This window comes from Callorhinchus milii, unplaced genomic scaffold (genome assembly GCF_018977255.1).
Source record: "Callorhinchus milii isolate IMCB2004 unplaced genomic scaffold, IMCB_Cmil_1.0 Scaffold12, whole genome shotgun sequence".
Lineage (NCBI taxonomy): Eukaryota > Metazoa > Chordata > Chondrichthyes > Chimaeriformes > Callorhinchidae > Callorhinchus > Callorhinchus milii.
Window position 1 is genome coordinate 17,477,327 of NW_024704753.1, and position 18,767 is coordinate 17,496,093.

The 18,767-nt window shown below is 47.8% G+C and overlaps 2 protein-coding genes across 2 annotated transcripts; one reads left to right on the plus strand and one right to left on the minus strand.

The window, feature by feature from the left end:
- Positions 1-1,734: 1,734 nt before the first annotated feature.
- mrps25 (mitochondrial ribosomal protein S25) lies at positions 1,735-5,591 on the plus strand. The gene is made up of 4 exons (XM_042339565.1): positions 1,735-1,963; positions 3,666-3,772; positions 4,165-4,252; positions 5,354-5,591. Exons 1-4 carry the CDS (start codon positions 1,830-1,832, stop codon positions 5,550-5,552), a joined length of 528 nt encoding a protein of 175 aa, XP_042195499.1. The 5' UTR covers positions 1,735-1,829; the 3' UTR covers positions 5,553-5,591.
- On the minus strand, positions 5,580-17,479 carry LOC103176725 (rabenosyn-5). Its single transcript, XM_042339564.1, has 11 exons — positions 17,326-17,479; positions 15,048-15,182; positions 14,784-14,884; positions 14,607-14,652; positions 13,559-13,720; positions 12,762-13,003; positions 12,559-12,629; positions 11,995-12,081; positions 11,283-11,385; positions 10,869-10,973; positions 5,580-10,152 (listed from the first exon to the last, which is right to left on the minus strand). Exons 1-11 carry the CDS (start codon positions 17,477-17,479, stop codon positions 9,043-9,045), a joined length of 2,316 nt encoding a protein of 771 aa, XP_042195498.1. The 3' UTR covers positions 5,580-9,042.
- Positions 17,480-18,767: the final 1,288 nt, after the last annotated feature.

Here is an 18,767-nt window from a genome sequence, read left to right on the forward strand (position 1 = left end):
GACTGTACGAATATGGCAGTGAGGCAATCGCAGCTGAGCCCGTTTATTTTTGTCTTCATCAGGTTGCCTTCCTGCTGTTGCATCTCGCGACCAAATGGCAAACGGGCACGTTTCAACGGCGCGCCACAACGGCCAATAAAAACAGAACATTTTAAGAACAGCCTCCTGATGTCTGGGAGAAATCCCATCGGGTTCATCGGGTCCCCCCCCCCCGCCCACTCCTTGCCAGGTAAGAATATAGAAAGTCAACTCGCAGAACACTCCCCTTTTTTTTAACATTGAAATAGACAAACTGTAAAGCACTGTATCGCGGAATTAGACGTAATCGGTCTGTACCACTCACCACATCATCCTCCACCCAGCCTCATCCATTCTCTCCCGCCTATCCCCCACCCCCCTCGATACCCTATTCCTTCACGTATCCATTTATCTCACACTTACACTGCATTCCTTGTGATTATTTTCTGAAAACCCTCTTGACATATTTCATTACTCAGCAGTCTGAATAGACAATTTCACACTGTTAGTGCCAATAAATGGTCCAGTAAAAAGAAAGCCGCTTAATTAATGCATTAAGCAGATTGATAAATTAAATATTAAATCGTTTTTTTTGATTTGCACGTACAATGGTAAACCAACCCTTGAATTTGAGATAGCGCCTTATCACATTGGCGAGACACTGAAAGCTCCGTGCTCCGGGTGTATAAATGCAAGTGATTGGCGTTAGGGGTGCTATATCAATGCAAGTTGTCGTGGTTAAAGCGCTTAACAGGATTAACTGTTAACGTTATTACATTATTGTAATAACAATAATTATTAGTATTTAATAATTATTAATTATTAAGATTGCTGGCCCAGGCTTAATTTTAAAATTAATTATTTTTAAATAAAATTTTTTTAAAAAAAATATCCCTTAAGTATGTTATTTTTTCTTTAGCAAATAAGAATTGGTCACTTCAAACCCACGAGGGCTCCGCGCGGGGGCGCAGGTCGGCTGCGGGCCTTTCACCCACAAAATATATCCTGCGTATTAAATGCAAGGCTTATTATTATTATTATTATTATCATGATGATGATAAAGCACTAAGAAAGCTGCTCCCTTCTGGTTTGGGGGCAATGGGGGCAGTGGAGTCCTGTAGCTCAGTGGTTAGAGCACTCGCTTTGCAAGTGAGAGACCTGAGTTCAATTCCAGGCAGAGGGCGAAACCTCGGGCAAGTTTCCTTACTCCACACAGAGCCTAATAATAATCCTCCAAAACCAAAAACAATAATAAATTGGTCATTTTCAATCCACGACTGTTTGTGGGACATTGCTCTGCGCAATTGGCTGCCGCGTTCGCCCACAAATATACAGTCAATTCACTTTACAGTGTGTTCTGTGAAGCGCTTTGGGACGTCCTCCCGACGTGAAAAGCGCTATATCAAATGCGAGGATTATTATTATTATTATTATTATTATTATGAATGCTATTGCCCTGTGTGATGGGGAGGTGTCCCCCAGGACAGGCACAAGAGGAGCCTGACGTCACCGAGCGGTGGGCGGGGCGGTGGGCGGGTTTAGACCCCGGGGGGCAGCCAATCAACGCGGAGGAACCTAACCCCGGGGGCGGGGTTGTGTGTGCGTGTGTGGGGGGGGGAGGAGGAAACCGGAAGTGGTCTGCCGCAAAGGCTTCGGGGATGTGTAGTTCCGCCGGGAAAAGCTGGGCCTCGCCCTGCAATGGCGGGGGCGGGGCTCTGCCTACATGTCCCGGGGCGCCGCGTAATCACGTAACGGGGGGCGGACTCGCGAGACCTGCCTGGCGGCGCGCGGGACCCGGAGGGAGGCGCGAGATGCCGATGAAAGGCCGTTTCCCCGTCCGCCGGACGCTCGAGTACCTGCGCTCCGGCCCTGTGGTGCTCAAACCCTCCGTCAAGGTCATGACGGTGAATTACAACACGCACGGGGAGCTGAACGAGGGAGCAAGGTCAGGGGGTGGGGGGGGGTCTGGGTGGGGTGTGTGGGGGGTGTGTGGGGGGGTCTGGGTGTGTGTGGGGGGGTCTGGGGTGTGTGGGGGGGTCTGGGTGGGTGTGTGGGGGGGGTCTGGGTGTGTGTGGGGGGGGTCTGGGTGTGTGGGGGGGGTCTGGGTGGTGTGTGGGGGGGGTCTGGGGGTGTGTGTGGGGGGGGTCTGGGTCTGTGGGTGGGGGTCTGGGTGGCTGTGTGTGTGGGGGGGGTCTGGGTGGGTGGGTGTGGGTGGGGGGTCTCGGTGTGTGTGGGGGGTCTGGGTGTGTGTGTGTGGGGGGGTCTGGGTGGCTGTGTTGGGGGGGGGTCTGGGTGTGTGTGGGGGGGGGTCTGGGTGGGTGTGTGGGGGGGTCTGGGTGGGTGGGGGGTTGTGGGTGAGGGGGTCTTCCTATGGCTCTGATGTCCCTGGTTATTGACGGTGGGGGTGAGGGGGTAATGCGGCGCAGGTCGGTGAGAGCCAAGGCCTGGGGGGGGGAGACCCGAGAGTGGACGTTGGGGTAACTGCTGGAGTCGCACCAGCTAAACCCACACAGTTTGCCATTGATATCGCTGTCCGGCCGAGCTCTCCCGCTGCTTGTCCAGCCAGGACCACCCGAGCCGTGAGGGCTTTGGCTGCGGGGTCAACAGGAGCTGAGCGGGAGGATTCCCAGCCCCCAGTGACCGGTCTGCCCTTCTGGGTCCTGCCGATGGGCCGGGCCGGGCAGTGCTGCCATCAGCGGTGCCCTTGTACTGCAGACCCACCTGTCACAGGAATCGGACGACCGAGACCACCATAGAGGGGAAGGTCGATTCCAACATTGCGTTGCCAAGCGTGTCACCCTGCAGCCAGACATGGCATCCGGCAGGGCATTCCGCATCCAGTGTACTGTATAGTGAGAGAGAAGGGTGTCATGGAGTCATATAATGTATGAGCACATCTATAAAGAAGGTAAAACTGTTGTATAGCGAGTATACTTTAAGTTAAACTGTTCTGTGAAGGGCATTGAGACGTCTCGAAGACGTGATAAGGCGTTATATCAAATGCAAGGATTATTATACCAAGTAAATGTGCTGCCATTTGCTTCATTAGAGACAGAGTAAAAGGGGCATTCAAAATGAAGCTGATGCTATGTTGGGTTGTGGGGATTGAACTTTGCTGCTGAATGTCCTGTTGAGTTTCTTTACAAATAATCCTAATTGAATATAATAATAATAATCCTTGCATTTGATATAGCGCTTTTCACGTCTTCAGTATGCAGTATAAGCTCTGCTGGATGTTATTATAATTGTACAATGTATATTATCTCAGAGATAATCCAACTAACTAATTTTTTTTAAAAAGACATTTTTTCCTCGTCGTTCTGGCTGTAACACTGCTGATTGCGGCATAAACTGAGATTGTTGCAGAACTACACAGCTTTGTTTATAGTTAGGGAATATCTAAAACCCTCTTATCTGTTTTTTAAGCTACACTTTCATTGTACAGTACATAGGCTCTCATACAGGTGATTAGAAACAGCTTGTTGTACAGTGTACAGACTGTAATAGATGGCTACTCATGACCACTGTACAGGATGCAAGTTCTGATAAAGTGATCATCATTGTACAACGCACAGGTTTTAGTGAAGATGAAGACTGATAGAGGTGATTCTTCTGCCTGTATACTAATGACTATTATTTCCTTGCAGAAAATTTGTTTTCTTCAATATACCCCAGATTCAGTACAAAAACCCCTGGGTTCAGATTGTTATGTTCAAAAACATGACACCATCCCCATTTCTGAAGTTTTATTTAGGTAAGTGTACTTACTGTCTTGCAGATTTCTTTCTCCCAATCCACTGCGTATGTATTTATTTTGGTTTAACTTGGAATGTATACCGTCTGTGTTAAATGTTGGGACATTTAATTGATCCTCATGTTGACATAATAATTATTTGATGCAGTGCTCGGTTCTGGGATCCCAGAAGGGTTAGTCCACTGTCAATACACTTAGAATTATTGTTTGTATTATTTGATCAGTTATTAAATTAAAAAAAACTACTTTTTCACCACTGTTTGTTTATTGCTATGCATTATCAATTGTACAGATTGAATATACCACTTTTAATTGTTAATGTAGTAAATTTTATATATTTCAATGTACATTTTAATGTTAATTTTTCCAAATGTAATTATTGTTTTGTCCAGATAATGCTGAACAAGTCTTAGTCGATGTAGAGGGAAAGACCAACAAAGAGATCGTTCAGCATGTGAGGACCATCCTTGGAAAAACCCAGTAAGCATTTAGTTGTCATCGCTTCTCAGAAGAGCTGTCCCTTGGGGATGTGCTCAGGGGGTAAATAGACCAAATCCAATAGATCAAGACGCTAACAAGGTCCCAAAAGTTATGATGGTGCACGTAGCTGGACAGTGAACATGTAGTAAAGTGGGGGAACCCACATCCCGGGCCTTTGGCTGTTCACTGCAGCTGACCCAACTCTCCAGCCGTCTTGGATTCTCCTTACCTCTGGGCCACAAGAGCTTGATTAGTCGGGCGCTGGGCTTGTGGTTTGCACATCTGTCTCCCCACCAAACAGATATCATGCTCGGTCGTTTCTCAGCTTTTATGTTTGAAAACTGAACAACATTCTTACTTAATTATTGAGGGATTGCCTGTTCAATAGATCAAGCCCAGTAACAGTCTGGTTAATGTGGCTCTTGTAGGTGAAGTAACTACCCCCCCAAATGGTTTTGGACCTGGTAAGGGAGAGAAGCCAGTTGTGTACATTCTCTATCTTTACTCTGCTCACACCCAGCAACTGATGCTAGAGCTTTGTAAGGTAAATTAGCAACTGTCCACTTGATCTGTTCTGAAGGAGCTTGGCACACAGTTCGGTCAGTTGCCATAATTTTTTTCAGCACAGACTAATTGCTATAGTTAAGGAATATTTAAAACCCACTGCATGTCGGGAGCAGCTTGTCAGTTTCCTCATAACAGCTGTTGCAGTGAATATTGAGCGGCTGCTGTCCTCTGTATTAAGGCAAAGCCTCCCTGAGAGGCAGAGTTTGGCACGTTTATCCAGCACACAAGATGCGATTCACTGGGGGAGAAGTTAGAGTTTTCTTGGAAAGATTCAGAAACATAAGTTGCAGAAACCCAGTTAACTTCAGTTGTTCTTTTTTCTCCTGAAGGGTAATAATAATAGTAATAAACCTTGAATTTGATACAGCACCTTATCAAGTCTTCGAGACGTCTAAAAGCGCTTCACAGAATTTACTACAAAGTGAATTAACTGTATATTTTATGGGTGAAAGGGTAGAAGTGATTTGACTCTGTTTTGCTCAGACATTAATAGCAACATTTCTGTTGAATTAATGCATACCTTCTCCCACACAGAGAGGTTCTCCAAGCAGAGGAACAAGCTCAGAAGAAGCAGTCACACCCGGCGCACTTTGGGCCCAAGAAATATTGTTTGCGAGAGTGCATTTGTGAGGTTGAAGGACAGGTGCCTTGCCCCGGTATTGTCGCTCTGCCAAAGGAAATGACAGGAAAATACAAGGCAGCACAGCGAGCAGCGCAAAAAGCAAGTAGTTAACATCGGGGATTTGTAAATAAAGCTTTGGACAAGGCTGAAGGAAGTTTTTATTTCCGTTTTGTACTCCGTCCTGGAAAGAAAATACCACCGAGAAGATTTCATACTGGAATTAAATATTGCACAGAGAGACATTGTTAAACTAAATATCAACTGATACGGTTTGTCACACAGAAGTTAGGTGCATGCTTTATATCCTTTTTAAAAATCAAGTCCAGGCATGAGTAAAAGGTACACAAAATTGGTTAGTGCGTTTTATAGATACACAAATAGTTCGGCACCAACTACAGTCCAACTCAGGCAGAATCTTCCACATCTTATGTAGATTATTAGTCCTAGAATCAAATCAGGTATTTTTCCACAAGCAAAAGGGGGGTTATTTTCAGCCATCCCTGGCTTCATTTTGCCCTTATTTGAAGATTATGCTTCTTGTGCAGTGTTGAGTTAATGTGGCTCAATGCTCTTTAGTTTGATGAACTTCAGCCGCAGGTCAAGCTCATGGGAAGGCTCTTTGGATTGGGCAGTGGTTTGGGAAACCCACCCAACAGTTCCAGTCTGTGCTCCGTCCATTTCCAGATTGATTCAAATTAAGTCTTCTGTCTGTACAACCTGCACTTGCAACAAACCCACCAGAAGCTTTTTTGTCAACTCTGCATATGCACCATCTTCCCACACACTCTCTGACACCTGTCAGATAAGTTATTTGACCTATTCATGCTACACTAGCCCGAAAGTGATTACAAATTGCAGAATTACAAGACAGACATTTAAAAAAAAACATTAATGATTGAGCTTTGAGTCACTTGTTCTTGTGGTCAAAGACCTGGGGAATTCACTGCTTGGGGGCAAAGGCCTGTAAACTGTTGCTGTTGTTCCCATTAACAATTAAACACAGTTCAAAGGTGCATAGGGGTAGGACACTACATTAAGCAAGATACTACCTTGTGTTACTGCAAATGGATTTAAGGGAATAAAAGCAAATCTATTAATTATCCAGTGTATTAATTCTAGATATCTGCTGTCCCCAGAGTTGCTGTAAATTCCAGTTGTGCAATAATTGACTATTTGGGCAAATGACTGTTCAGTCTATACAACTTACATCATTTCAACACAAGAGCTGGGCCATGTCCTAAATTAATCATCTATATTATATAGCAAGCTTTGTAGGATAGAAGTATGAACTATGCTGAGAAACATTCTATATAAGGTGGAACAGCACAGAACATAAAAGTGTTAGACCTGCTCCCAGCAAATAGACTGATAAGCCATTTCCCATTCCAATTTTATGCTGTCAGTTTTGACACACAAGCACCAGACAAAACATTTAGACGACATCAATGTTAAAATTATGTAACCCTGTTCGAAGATCTTCAAGAGATCATTAATATCATTAACCCGGCAAGCAAGAAGGCAAAACCAACCTCCAGGCCAACAGACTCTTTACTAAATAAAGTACTGCCGTTCCTGGTTCTAGGAGAGCAGGAGATTGCAGAGTGAGTACATGGTATTGGATATGACAGTACTGTAATTACAGAGTAAATTGCCAGATTTTTGTTTCCATCTACCCCTTTGATTTGGCAATCGTCAGCACAAGAAGTCCTATTTTCACAGCCCCCTCTCCAATCAATCCCTTACACATTCAAGAATTCCTACATAAAATAATCAGTGCCTCGTTACTGTACTGTTGTCACAATTTAACAGCCTCCAAGTCCTTGTGCTTCATAAAGTGCATCACAGTTAACTGCACACATTGGCGTGCCAACTTAAAGACAGGATATCGGAACAGTCCAGTCCTGCTGATCATTTCACTCCATTCTGTGAGTAAATTCTCTTTGTAAAATTAGTATTAAAAATGTATACAAACTTTAAAAGGAGGCTTTCTATTTTGTGGCGCCGAGACACAGTTAGAATATGCAGCTCGCCTACAACCATGAACACACGTGCAAACTGTACTCAACAACATGCAAATAAGACGTATCCTTGGAGCTTGGCGGAGAAAAAAAATCTAATGTGGAACTTTAAGGATCTGCCATTCATCACAACCCACATCATTTAAAAGTGTCCGAGAAAATACGCAAGAGCTGAGCCATTTCATAAATTAAGTCATCAGTGATTCCGTTAAGATCTGTGTGAAGATCAATAGCTTTCCATGTAGTGCTTTGTGTACCACACCCAGTAAGCCTCCAGTTCCTTAACACATCACTCTGCATCTCTGTTTCCCCCCACACCCCCCCCCTCCCCAAACTAAGGTCAGGTCACCCAAGGTATAAAACTCACCGTAACTCTATGAGCTTTATAATTAACATGCTTGTAAAAATGAGGTAAATGATCAAATTCTCCTCTGCCTCCCGTTTACCCCCACCCCACCTCCATGAGATGCACCACTTTAGTCACAATATTCTCCATGATGGGGGAGGGAGGGAGGGAGGGGGGAAGAAAGCAAAGGAAAAATTAAGGGCGAAGCATCTCCTCAGTTTAATCTGTGACCATCTCATTCGTAAGACTGGCATGTAACCCAGCAACAAAGATTCTTGGTCCCATTTCCAGTAGAAGTCATTTAAAATGATCAGGGACACCCAACATAGCTCGAAACCCCCTCCCACCCATAGTGTGAATTTCTTGATCATATCTTGTTCAAAAACACTTAACATAAACAAAACATTTAAATCTGGTATACTGTGCGCACCTTTGTGAAGAGCAATCTGTGCTCAGTGAAACTGTTCCTGTACTCTGACTGTCTACTCAGAGATGCACAGGNAAAAAAAACATACAATCCCATTTTGTTTGGGCCGTTTTCAAACCCAGGTCCCAAAAAAAAGGGTGGTTTCCCCACCCAATTTAATATTTCCTTGGATTGCTTATACTCAAGTTATCCATCAATTCCAGCTCAAAACGCATAAGACCCAGAATACACTCAACGGTATTAAATATCCTCGGTTAGCAGCAGACCTCCAGAACATTGCAGCCTCAATTTATGCAACTATGGGAGCAGCAAACACACACACAGACCAGAACCTTCATTCAGACTGTGTGTTTCAGATCTACACAGATCACAGCAAATTGCATCGCATAATTTCCCCGAAGTTTTTCATGTTCGACGTTTCCCCGGATACAAAATAGACTGATGCCACTGGTCAAATATACTGCCAAATTTCATCCACGAAGGACACACATTTTAGCTTATTCTCCACATCATTACAGACACGCTTAGATGGTAAAAAGCTCGACAAGTGTGCGTGCGGTGGTTTTTTTTAAAAAAAAAACCCAGCCTCAATCAAAGCAGAATCTTGATTTAGTTTACCGAAAAAATTTCCGTATGTTGACCGCCGAAAGAAAAAAAAAATGCATACTGCTCCTTATTGTGGGTATCTAGCACAGAAGATACGAGCTTCGCGGGTTAGTGTTGAATACATTTAGGTAAGAAAATATAAATGAGCTTAAGATACCATGCTACCTCGTCAAAATCCTCAAAATCGTGCAAACGCTGCAGTATTCAGCTTTTGCACTTCTGCTCTGCCAACACAATCTGCAGCTCCCTGAGGTTTTCAGTCAACAGCTCGACTTCATCCATTCGGCCATTCTGCTTCGCATCAAAAATGTACGCTCGGATATTGTTAATCTGCTGCCTAAGTAGCTCTTCCTCAATTTCCTCTTCTGCTTTCAAGTCATCGTCTGTGTCAAACGGATTTGTCGAGTCCGGCTCTTCGAAAGGATTCTGAGGCTCGTCAGGCTTAAGAAAGAGATTCTCATCTTCAAAGGGATTGGAGGGCGCCTCCTTGCCCTCAAATGGATTGGTCGCGTTCATTCCATTAGAAAAACCTTTGTCATTAAATTCTTTAGCAGGAGATGAGCCTCTTGAGCTCTCATCACAAAATGGATTCAAAGCATCTTCATCAACGAAGGGATTACCGGTTTTGTCATCTTCAAATGGATTTAAGGAGCCGACTCTTCTCTGCGGCTCTCTGTTCGCTTCTGGCATCTCTCGGTAGGTCGGTAGAGAGGCTAAATTGGTCGGATTTGTTGGCTGATGAAAAGTTCTCATGGACTGCGTTTTTGATAACAATCGTTGCTTGTTTTGGGCAGTATTCAGGTCCGGTTCTTTCACTCGGTCAAACCTTTGTGTTGTGGTTGTAGTGGAGGTCTGAGGGCTGGCGTGCACCTCTCTGAAGTCTAAAGAACGGGTGCGTAAGTGTTGAGATAATTTCTTCTGCTGCTGCCCCTGGAGGAGGAGGCGATCAATCTGTTCCCTTTGCAGTCCCTCCTCCTCCGCCTGCTTTCTGGAAAGCTCGATGGCTTTCTGAGTTTGCTGATCATCGTACTCAGTCTGCAACTGCCTCAGGTTTTCCTCCAAAGTGCAGATTTCATCGAAGCGGCTGGCTTGTTGAGCTTGCTGAATAAAATGTTTAATGTTTTCAATCTGCTGCAGAAGTGGGTCAGAGTTTTCCATGTCCCAGGTCACGTTGGTCGCTGTTAGCCAGCCGCTAGCTTTACGGATTGTGGGCTTGGGGGAGTGTAGTGCGTTGCCGTTGGCAGTGACTCCTGGCTTATCACCAGCTTCTCTCCATTTCTTTTCCGTCTTTAGCTTCTGAGCTTCCAGTGCGTTCTGAAATAAAAGATGGGTCTGGGTGAAGAAGGCCTTTTGGCCCATCCAACCCCATCCCTCCAGAACACTCACCCAACCGTCCCCCCCCATCACTGCATCAAGCTCCTTTTAAAATGAATCAAGTGTTCTGGCTTCAACTAGCTTCCCGAGCAACTTGTTCCAGTCGTTGATTACGCTCTACATAAAGAAAAACTTCCTGAAATTGCCTTTTATACCTCAAATCCTATGCGCTCTTTTTCTACTGTCATGATACATCCTAACATAATGATCTGGGGTCCAGTTGCATTTATGGAATGAAACTTTCCAGAAGTTTACAAGTGCACTTATTGTCACGTCCAAATCATAGCATTAAACAGCACAGAAGGAGACCATTCGGCTCATCTGTGCCAGTTCTTTGAAAAGAGCTATTCAATCCCACTCCCCCGCTCTCTCCACATAGCCCTGTAAACTTGTCCTCCCCAAATAATTATCTACTTCTCTCTTAAAAGTTAGTTATCAAATCAGCTTCCACCAGCCTTTCAGGCAATGCATTCCAAATTCAAACACAGTCCAATCCAAGTGCCAGAGTCCTTATGTCATCTGGTAATGTTTTGGCCTTTTCAGACATGAATTAACATGTTACGATTAGTATTTTGACGATTTCAACCATGTTGTGATTTAATGGATGTGGACTAATAGTTAGTGGATTACTGGTGTAAGACTAAATAATATCGCACCTGTCTTTCCAGCTGAAGCTTCTTTTCAAGCTCCTGCTTTCTCTGCTTCTTCAGTTCTTCATATTGTTCTTTAGTTGGTAAAAACATCAGCCCCAGAAGCTTTTCCTGCGGGGAGAATGCTTTCTTTAAATTCAAATGCAATTAACTTTCTGAGAAACAATGTAGCAGCTTATGCTTTAATAATAATAATCCTTGTATTTGATATAGACTCTTATCACATCTTCGAGACGTCTCAAAATGATTCAGAATATACTGTAAATTTACTATGTATTTTGCGGGTGAAATGCGGCAGCCAATTGTGCACAGCAGTTACTCTATTCTGCTTATTTTTTCTCTTGCCAAAAGTGGCATACAGTACACAACTGGTGAAAGCAAACAAGATCCTTGTGACACTCAGAAACACGGGCTGCTTACCTGCACAAAGAGAGTGGAGGCATATCTTATCATCCTCTGCAGCTGGACAGTCTTTGGATGTGGCTTTGGGTCATCTTTGAGGCCAAGGGACAGGATCTTTTTACTGCAATTTAAATACTCGTGTTTAGCACTGCTCTTTGAATCCTACTAATGGCTCAAAATTCTCACAGCATTTCATAAGGATGGAGAGGGGCCCTGAGCAGGGAGGGAAATGACCAAAGACACAGTGGTTTGGAATCCAGAGAGGGAAGGTGTAAGGATTTAGGGAGAGCATTTCCAGAGGGCAATGGGCTGAAGGGTTGCCTCATGATGCTGGGATGGAGGATGTGGAACATGCCAGTGTTAGCAGAGCAGAGGGAGTGGGCAGGAAGGAGGACTTCAGGAAATCAAAGGTAGGTAGGCCGAGGCAGAGGGGTACCTGAAAGTAAGAACGAGGATCTTGAAGTTGACGTAGTGGGCATAGGGAAGCAAGAGTCGGTGAAGCTGGGAGAGTCGGTGAGGAGGGATTGGAGACGATCAGATACCAGGAGGGCGAAATAGCTGATGTCAGCTATAGAACTGGCTTCCACATTCTTGAGCTGGAGGGGCAGGGGGAGGGGGGAGGGGGGGGGATTAATACTAAAATAAAACATGCAAGGTTCCCTCGCCTGATCACCAATCACGGCCTCCCCCTCCATCTGAAGGTGAGGGTATCTGTGCGATTTCTACTTACCTGAAAATGTCTATCAACTCATACAACCTCTGTAGCTCCAGTCGGGTGTCAGTGGTGTGCTCAAGATTGTACGTCGTCTCTCCAGCACTGCAAAGGGGTAAAAAAAAAAGCAGCGTCACATAGCGCAGAATAAACAAACACTTGAATGAAAAGGTCCTTTACTGACAGTGCCCAAAAATGGCAGCTCTGTTTGCGGGACACCACTGTGCGCAATTGGCTGCCGCGATTTGCCCACAAAATCTACAGTCTATAAACAACACTTTACAGTCTATCCTGGGAAGCACTTTGAGACGTCTCGAAGACGTGATAAGGCGCCATATCAAATGCAAGGAATGTTATAATTATTATAATATAATGCACATGACGTTATGTGGAAAAGATGACCGGGAACCTTCCCTCTGAGATCTCATTCGATTTGTTTCGGGATCAGGAAGAAAGTTCTCACGAGTCTTTTTTTCTACTCATCAATCTCTGGTTATTCTCATTACGCTCAGGAAACATTCTTGCCGCACAAGTACATCAAAAAAAAAAGAAAAGCCGTTAAATACACTTAAAAGTACTCACTTTAACGATTCTGCCTTCTTGATGTAGTCGGGGGCTTTCTGATCGACCTTCTCCATGCATTGCCTCAGTTTCTGGCAAAGACATAAACAGCAGCGACAGGCGGTGAACCTGACAAAGCTCCGAATCGCTGCGAAGAGTAGCTACGGTATAAAGCTGCTCGTGGCGAGGTTAAGGGAGGGGACGGGAGGTTCCGGGGCACTCACTTCGTACAGCTTGACAATTTCGGGGACGTTCTCCTTCTCGTCGATCTGCTGCTCGCGCCTGAGGAGCGTCACACTGCAGTGTCGGCAGCAGCGGATTCTCTCGTCGACCTTCTCCTCCAGGATGGAGCTGATGCTGCTCACGCTGTTGATGCTGCCCCGCCTCGAGCTGCGACTGCTGCCTGGGGACTGCGACGGGCTGTGGCTCAAGGCTACAGCCTCCCGGCTGGCGCTCGTCAGCTTGTCTGTCAAACAGAACCAGACTGAGTCAAGGGCAGCTTAAACAGAAGCCTCCCTCCTCCTCCTCTACTGAAGGCACAACGCATGCAGAGCTGGTTGAACCTTCAGCCTCTCTCCCGCCCTTTGGAGCTCCATCCTAGTCCCTTCGCCTCGCTCCCTCCCTTGCCTCCTTCAAGGCCCGTCTCAAGACCGTTGTCTTCGACAGCACCTTCGGCCACCCTCCTATCCCCACCCTCCTACCCCTACCCTCCTAACCCCACCCTCCGAGCCAGACATCATCTGAGTTTGGGTGACTCTATTTCATATTAGATAATAGCTTTACTAAGCTAGTCATTAAAAGCTAGGAAGATAATTTCATTTAATTTGAAACAGATGATCAGAAAATATCCAGTCAATTCACTTTACGGTATAGCCTGTGAAGCGCTTTGAGACGTCTCAAAGACGTGATAAGGCGCTGTATCAAATGCGAGGATTATTATTATTATCGTCATCGATCCCTTTCGCTTCTCCCCCACCCAGGACTCTGTATGAACGAACGTTTAAAAAAAACATGGACTTACTGGCCAACGCCAGAGTCAGAAATTGCATGCATTTTTTGCACATGATGGAGCCGCACAGGCGACAGTGATGTCGCCTGTTCCTGATGCTGAACTTGGTGCCGCAGTCTGGACAGAAAGGTACATCCTGATCATTCACCCAAGGAACAACCGACTGCTCAATATCTGCAAGACAAAACGTTTCCTGAAAGTAAACAAGACAACAACAACAAGATTGCATTTATAGAGCGCCTCTCACGTCGGGAGGACGTCCCAAGGCGCTGGACAGTTGGGTCGGGACCCGAGCATTGGGGGGAAATGGTCAGGGTGAGGGGAGGGAAGGGAGGGAGCGAGGAGGGGATAGAGAGTCGAGAGGGGAGCTGAAGGCAAGGGGCAAAATCCTGCACACGCTGCACACACGGCTCACTGTCACACTGTGCCAGTGGCGCGATCAGCTCATCGAGAAGACTTGGCCTATATCTCCACACCGAGCACACCGAGCCAATAATTCCCATTCACTACGTTTCACAAATTTTCTATTTGCAGCAGTAAATCTGCTAAATTCAAATTCGGCGAAAAGGGAGATGATGGATCCGTCCCTTTCTCCCAACCCGGGTAAAATGACTCCACTTACGATCATTTACAGAGTATATATTTACCCAAGCATTACATTTCACTGAAGCAAACAACCTCTTCCCGATCCAGAGGGACACATTCTCAGATTATCCGGTTTCCTATTGCTCAGCATGTTAAATATAACCAACACACTGCTATACGTGACCTCGAGATAGCAATACATTCCAGAACATAAGCACAAGATATTAGTTATTACAGAGTGATTGAAATGATTAATGAGATTCAGCTACACAGAATTGCTACTAGAGGTCGATTTTTTTTATTTCAAGTAAACTCTAACTAATCTAAAATAACAAATTGAACTCATATAAATAAAAATTCAGGGTTGGCCTGTAATTAATTAGTTCATGATTTATAAATAATCTGATTCGAATTTAAATGCTAAAATCTACAAAGCAAGTGCGTCACAGAGCATTGCAGATTTCATATCACTCACCTCGGATTTTGGCTGATTCCATATTTACTCGGTCGAAGGCCGTAAGCTAATAAATACAGAAATGGGAAAGAAAGATTACAATAAAGGCAAAGTGTCTCTACTGTATCTCACACGTTGTCTTTTTAAACTTACAATTACACGAGTTTGACACGTCGACAGAGTGTCTGATAAGCTCACCTTCTCTAACCTGATGATCAGCTTGTTCACTTCAATGACATAGTGGTCAATTCTCGCAGCTCGATGCTTCTTGAAGTAGTCAAGGTGACTCCTTCTGGCACCTATTAAAAAAAAGCGGAAGAAAAATATTTCACTGCTGCAGCAACAACTTGCATTTATATAGCGCCCCTCGCGTAGGGTAGCGCCCCAGAGCGCTTGCAACGGTCGTCACTCTCGAGGGGGGAAAAAAAAAATCAGTGAGAGAGAAAATGAACAGCTACTTACCAAGCTCCTGTGGCTCCCACATCAACGGATCGATGCCTCCGGGGTAAAAAGATTCTGGACGGCCAGAGTCCGAATTGTCCTCCCCATCTCGCTTCAGAAATTTGTCCTTCGCTTTTTTAGCTTTCTGAACCAAATCTGGAGTGGAGGAATATTTCAAGCCATTATCCATAGTGCAACGCAGTTACAGCTCTCCGCTGCACATGCAGTGTACAGACAAAATATACAGTCAGATTCACTGTACAGTATATTCTGTGAAGCACTTTGAGATGCCTCGAAGTCATAATAAGGCGCTGTATCAAATGCAAGGATTATTATTATTATTATTAAGGGTGCACTGTGCTGAACACACAACCTGATTCCTTTTCTTTCACCGAACCAAAATACTGCCATTCTCATTTGAGCCAAAGACGGCAGATTCCTTCCGTAATTCTGCACCGATGGCATCAGATGTTCACTACCTTCATGCCCTCGGCCCTGGCACACCTCATTCTGGATTGCCTGACCTGCTCCTTACTGCCAGCCCGCTCGCCCAGCCGTTGTTCCACCAAAAATAAGTATCTGTTAAAGAACCATCGAGTTCTCAGCAACAGTTAAGTTTTTAGCAGGGTGGCGGTGAGACCATAAGCACGATCGAAGAGGGACATCTTAAGGAGCGACCTGAAGATGGGGGAAGGATGGGGGAAGGCGGAGGGATTGAAGGAGAGAGGTCCTGAGTTTCGGGGCATTGTGACTATTACTGGAAGAATAGCTTTCCTGAGCACATAGCCATCGCCCACTCCACTGAGGGCTTCTGTGTGTCATAATAATAATAATAATATAATAATAATAATCCTTGTATTTGATATAGCGCTTTTCACGTCAGGAGGACGTCCCAAAGCGCTTCACAGAACACACTGTAAAGTGAATTGACTGTATATTTGTGGGCGAACGCGGCAGCCAATTGCGCACAGCAATGTCCCACAAACAGTTGTAGATTGAAAATGACCAATTTAATTATTGTTTTTTTTTTGGAGGATTATTATTAGGCGTAATAATTAGTCATGACATAATTAAGTGACGAGGAGTCAGACATGATCTGGCATTTGCAACGCAGCAGAATAATTTGGTCGCTCAGCCCACGGCTGTTGGTGGGAACCCGCAATTGGCTGCCGCGTCTCGGCCACCGAGTACACACAGCCGATTCGCTTTACAGTAAGTTCTGCGAAGCGCTTGGGAGGCGTCTGGAAAGACGAGATACGGTGCGATATCAAAGGCAAGGATTATTATTAATATTATTATTATTATTATAGTCACAGGAGAGCAGTCAGTCATTGCTGTCAAGTCACTGCCGCCAGCGGCCATGAGCCGGAGAGACCAACTGCCGACCACACAGGGAGAAAGCCGGCAACTCCTTGCCTTTTTTCTGACGAACGTTCATCGACCTCAACCTGAGGCGTTCACAACAACAACAACAACATTACATTTGTAGAGCGCCTTTCACGTCAGGAGGAGGGGCTGGACAGTGCACAGCATTTCAGACCCGAGCTGGAGTGGTTTAGGTGGGGGGGGGAGGGGGCAAAGAGGAGGGTCTTGAGGCGGGACTTGAAGGAGGACAAGGAGGGGGTGAGGCGGAGTGACTGGGGGATGGAGTTCCAGAGGTTGGGGGCAGAGTGGCTGAAGGCTCTCCCGCCAATGGTGGGGCGGGTGGGGCGGGGGACGTGGAGGCGGCTGAGCGGAGGGAGCGGGCGGGTCGGTAGGGGGTCAGGGGGTGGCAGAGGTAGGGTGGGGCGAGGCCGTGGAGGGCTTTGTATGTGAGGACCACTTTCCTCTCTCCATAGATGCTGCCTGACCTGCTGAGTGTTCCCAGCGACTTCTGTGTTCATTCCGAGCTTTTTGGGGGGAGGGAGGGGTTGGGAGCCAGACTGACAAGGCGAGCTCCCTCCCCCCCCCACCCACACACACAAACTCTCTCACCCCAACACACAGACCCCCCCACAAACACACAGACCCACACACAGACCCCCCCCACACAGACCCCCCCACACACAGACCCCCCCCACACAGACCCCCCCCCACACACACACACCCCCCACACACACACCCCCCCCACACAGACCCCCACACACAGACCCCCCACACACAGACCCCCCACACACAGACCCCCCACACACAGACCCCCACACACAGACCCCCCACACACACACACAGACCCCCCCCCACACACACACAGACCCCCCCACACAGACAGACAGCCCCCCGGGGGGAGGTGGTGGTGTGGTGTCGGGGGGGGGGGGTGTACCTCTGAGCGGGGTGCCGGCCCCCCGGCCCTCCCCGCAGTGCCGCTCCTGGTAGTGCTGCTGGAGCTGAGTGAAGGACAGCAGGTCCTGCAGACACAGCGGACACAGGAAGCCCTCGCGCACCTCGTCCAGTGCCGCCGGGGCCCCGCTGGCCATGGCCGGGCCTGTGGGCCTGTGTGGGGGGGGAGGGGGGGGGGGAGCCCGGGCCTCGAGTGGCAGCTCTGCCCCGTCCCGTCCCCTCAGCCGCCGGGAGCCGCCGCTGTTAAGCACCGGGTCCGTGGTGGTGGTCCCCGGGGCTGACACCGCGGGGGGGGGGGGGGGGGGGGCGTCGCGAGGGCTCTGAGGGGGAGGCGGTCGGTCGGTGGTGGCGGTGGGCGGGAGGGGCGCAAGTACGCACGCGCACCGGGCGCGACGATATGCGCCTGCGCGCTGTACGGCGCCCACCACCCCCGGGGGGGAGAGAGTACGCATGCGCGACGTACGCCACCCACGCGCGCACGCGCTCCCCCCCCCGCCCGCGGAGTACGGAACGCGCGCCGCACGGCCGCCGGGACGCGAGGGGTGCGCCTGCGCGCTGTACGGCGCCCTCCGCCGCCGCCACGCGCGACGCGCGCGCGCGCTCTCAAGAGGCGTCGCGGAGGTACTGCGGCTGTTACGTGTGTCCGCTGGAGGCGCCTCTTACTGCTGACAGCACTGCCCAGTCCTGCCCTGCCCTGCACTGCCCAGTCCTGCCCTGCCCTGCACTGCACTGCACTGCCCGGTCCTGCCCTGCACTGCCCTGTACTGCCCTGCACTGCCCTGCCCTGCACTGTCCTGCCCTGCACTGTCCTGCCCTGCACTGCACTGTCCTGCCCTGCACTGTCCTGCCCTGCACTGTCCTGCCCTGCCCTGCACTGCACTGTCCTGCCCTGCACTGTCCTGCCCTGCACTGCCCTGTCCTGTACTGCACTGCACTGTCCTGCCCTGTACTGCCCTGCCCTGCCCTGCACTGTCCAGCACTGCCCTGCACTGCCCAGTCCTGCCCTGCACTGCCCAGTCCTACCCTGTACTGCCCTGCACTGTCCAGCACTGCCCTGTCCTGTACTGCCCTGCACTGCCTTGCCCAGCACTACCCAGCCCAGCTCTGTCCTACACTGTCCTGCCCTGTACTGCCCTGCACTGCCCAGCCCTGTACTGCCCAGCCCAGCACTGTCCTGCCCTGCACAACTCAGCACTGCCCAGCATTGCCCAATCTGGCTCATCAGCTGGACCAGGAAGGGCCGACCAGTCACTGGGAGCCGGGAATCCTCCCATTCAGCTCCTGTTAATAATAATAATAATAAACCTTGAATTTGATACAGCGCCTGATCACATCTCAGTGCTCACAGGAGATACACTGTCAAGTGAATTGATCTGTATATTTTGTGGGCAAAACCCTGCAGCCAAAGCCCTATAATGGGCAGTC

What these genes read in the sequence shown, in the direction of transcription:
- LOC103176725 (XM_042339564.1), bottom strand. Translation starts at nt 17,479, where the DNA reads ATGGCCAGCGGGGCCCCGGCGGCACTGGACGAGGTGCGCGAGGGCTTC. An exon ending in GGCCGGCACCCCGCTCAGAG is followed by an intron (nt 15,183 to 17,325) that starts GTACACCCCCCC and finishes CCTCCACTCCAG; the next exon opens with ATTTGGTTCAGAAAGCTAAA. An exon ending in GAGTTGATAGACATTTTCAG is followed by an intron (nt 11,386 to 11,994) that starts GTAAGTAGAAAT and finishes TTTAAATTGCAG; the next exon opens with TAAAAAGATCCTGTCCCTTG.
- mrps25 (XM_042339565.1), top strand. Translation starts at nt 1,830, where the DNA reads ATGCCGATGAAAGGCCGTTTCCCCGTCCGCCGGACGCTCGAGTACCTG. An exon ending in GAGCTGAACGAGGGAGCAAG is followed by an intron (nt 1,964 to 3,665) that starts GTCAGGGGGTGG and finishes ATTTCCTTGCAG; the next exon opens with AAAATTTGTTTTCTTCAATA. An exon ending in ACCATCCTTGGAAAAACCCA is followed by an intron (nt 4,253 to 5,353) that starts GTAAGCATTTAG and finishes TCTCCCACACAG; the next exon opens with AGAGGTTCTCCAAGCAGAGG.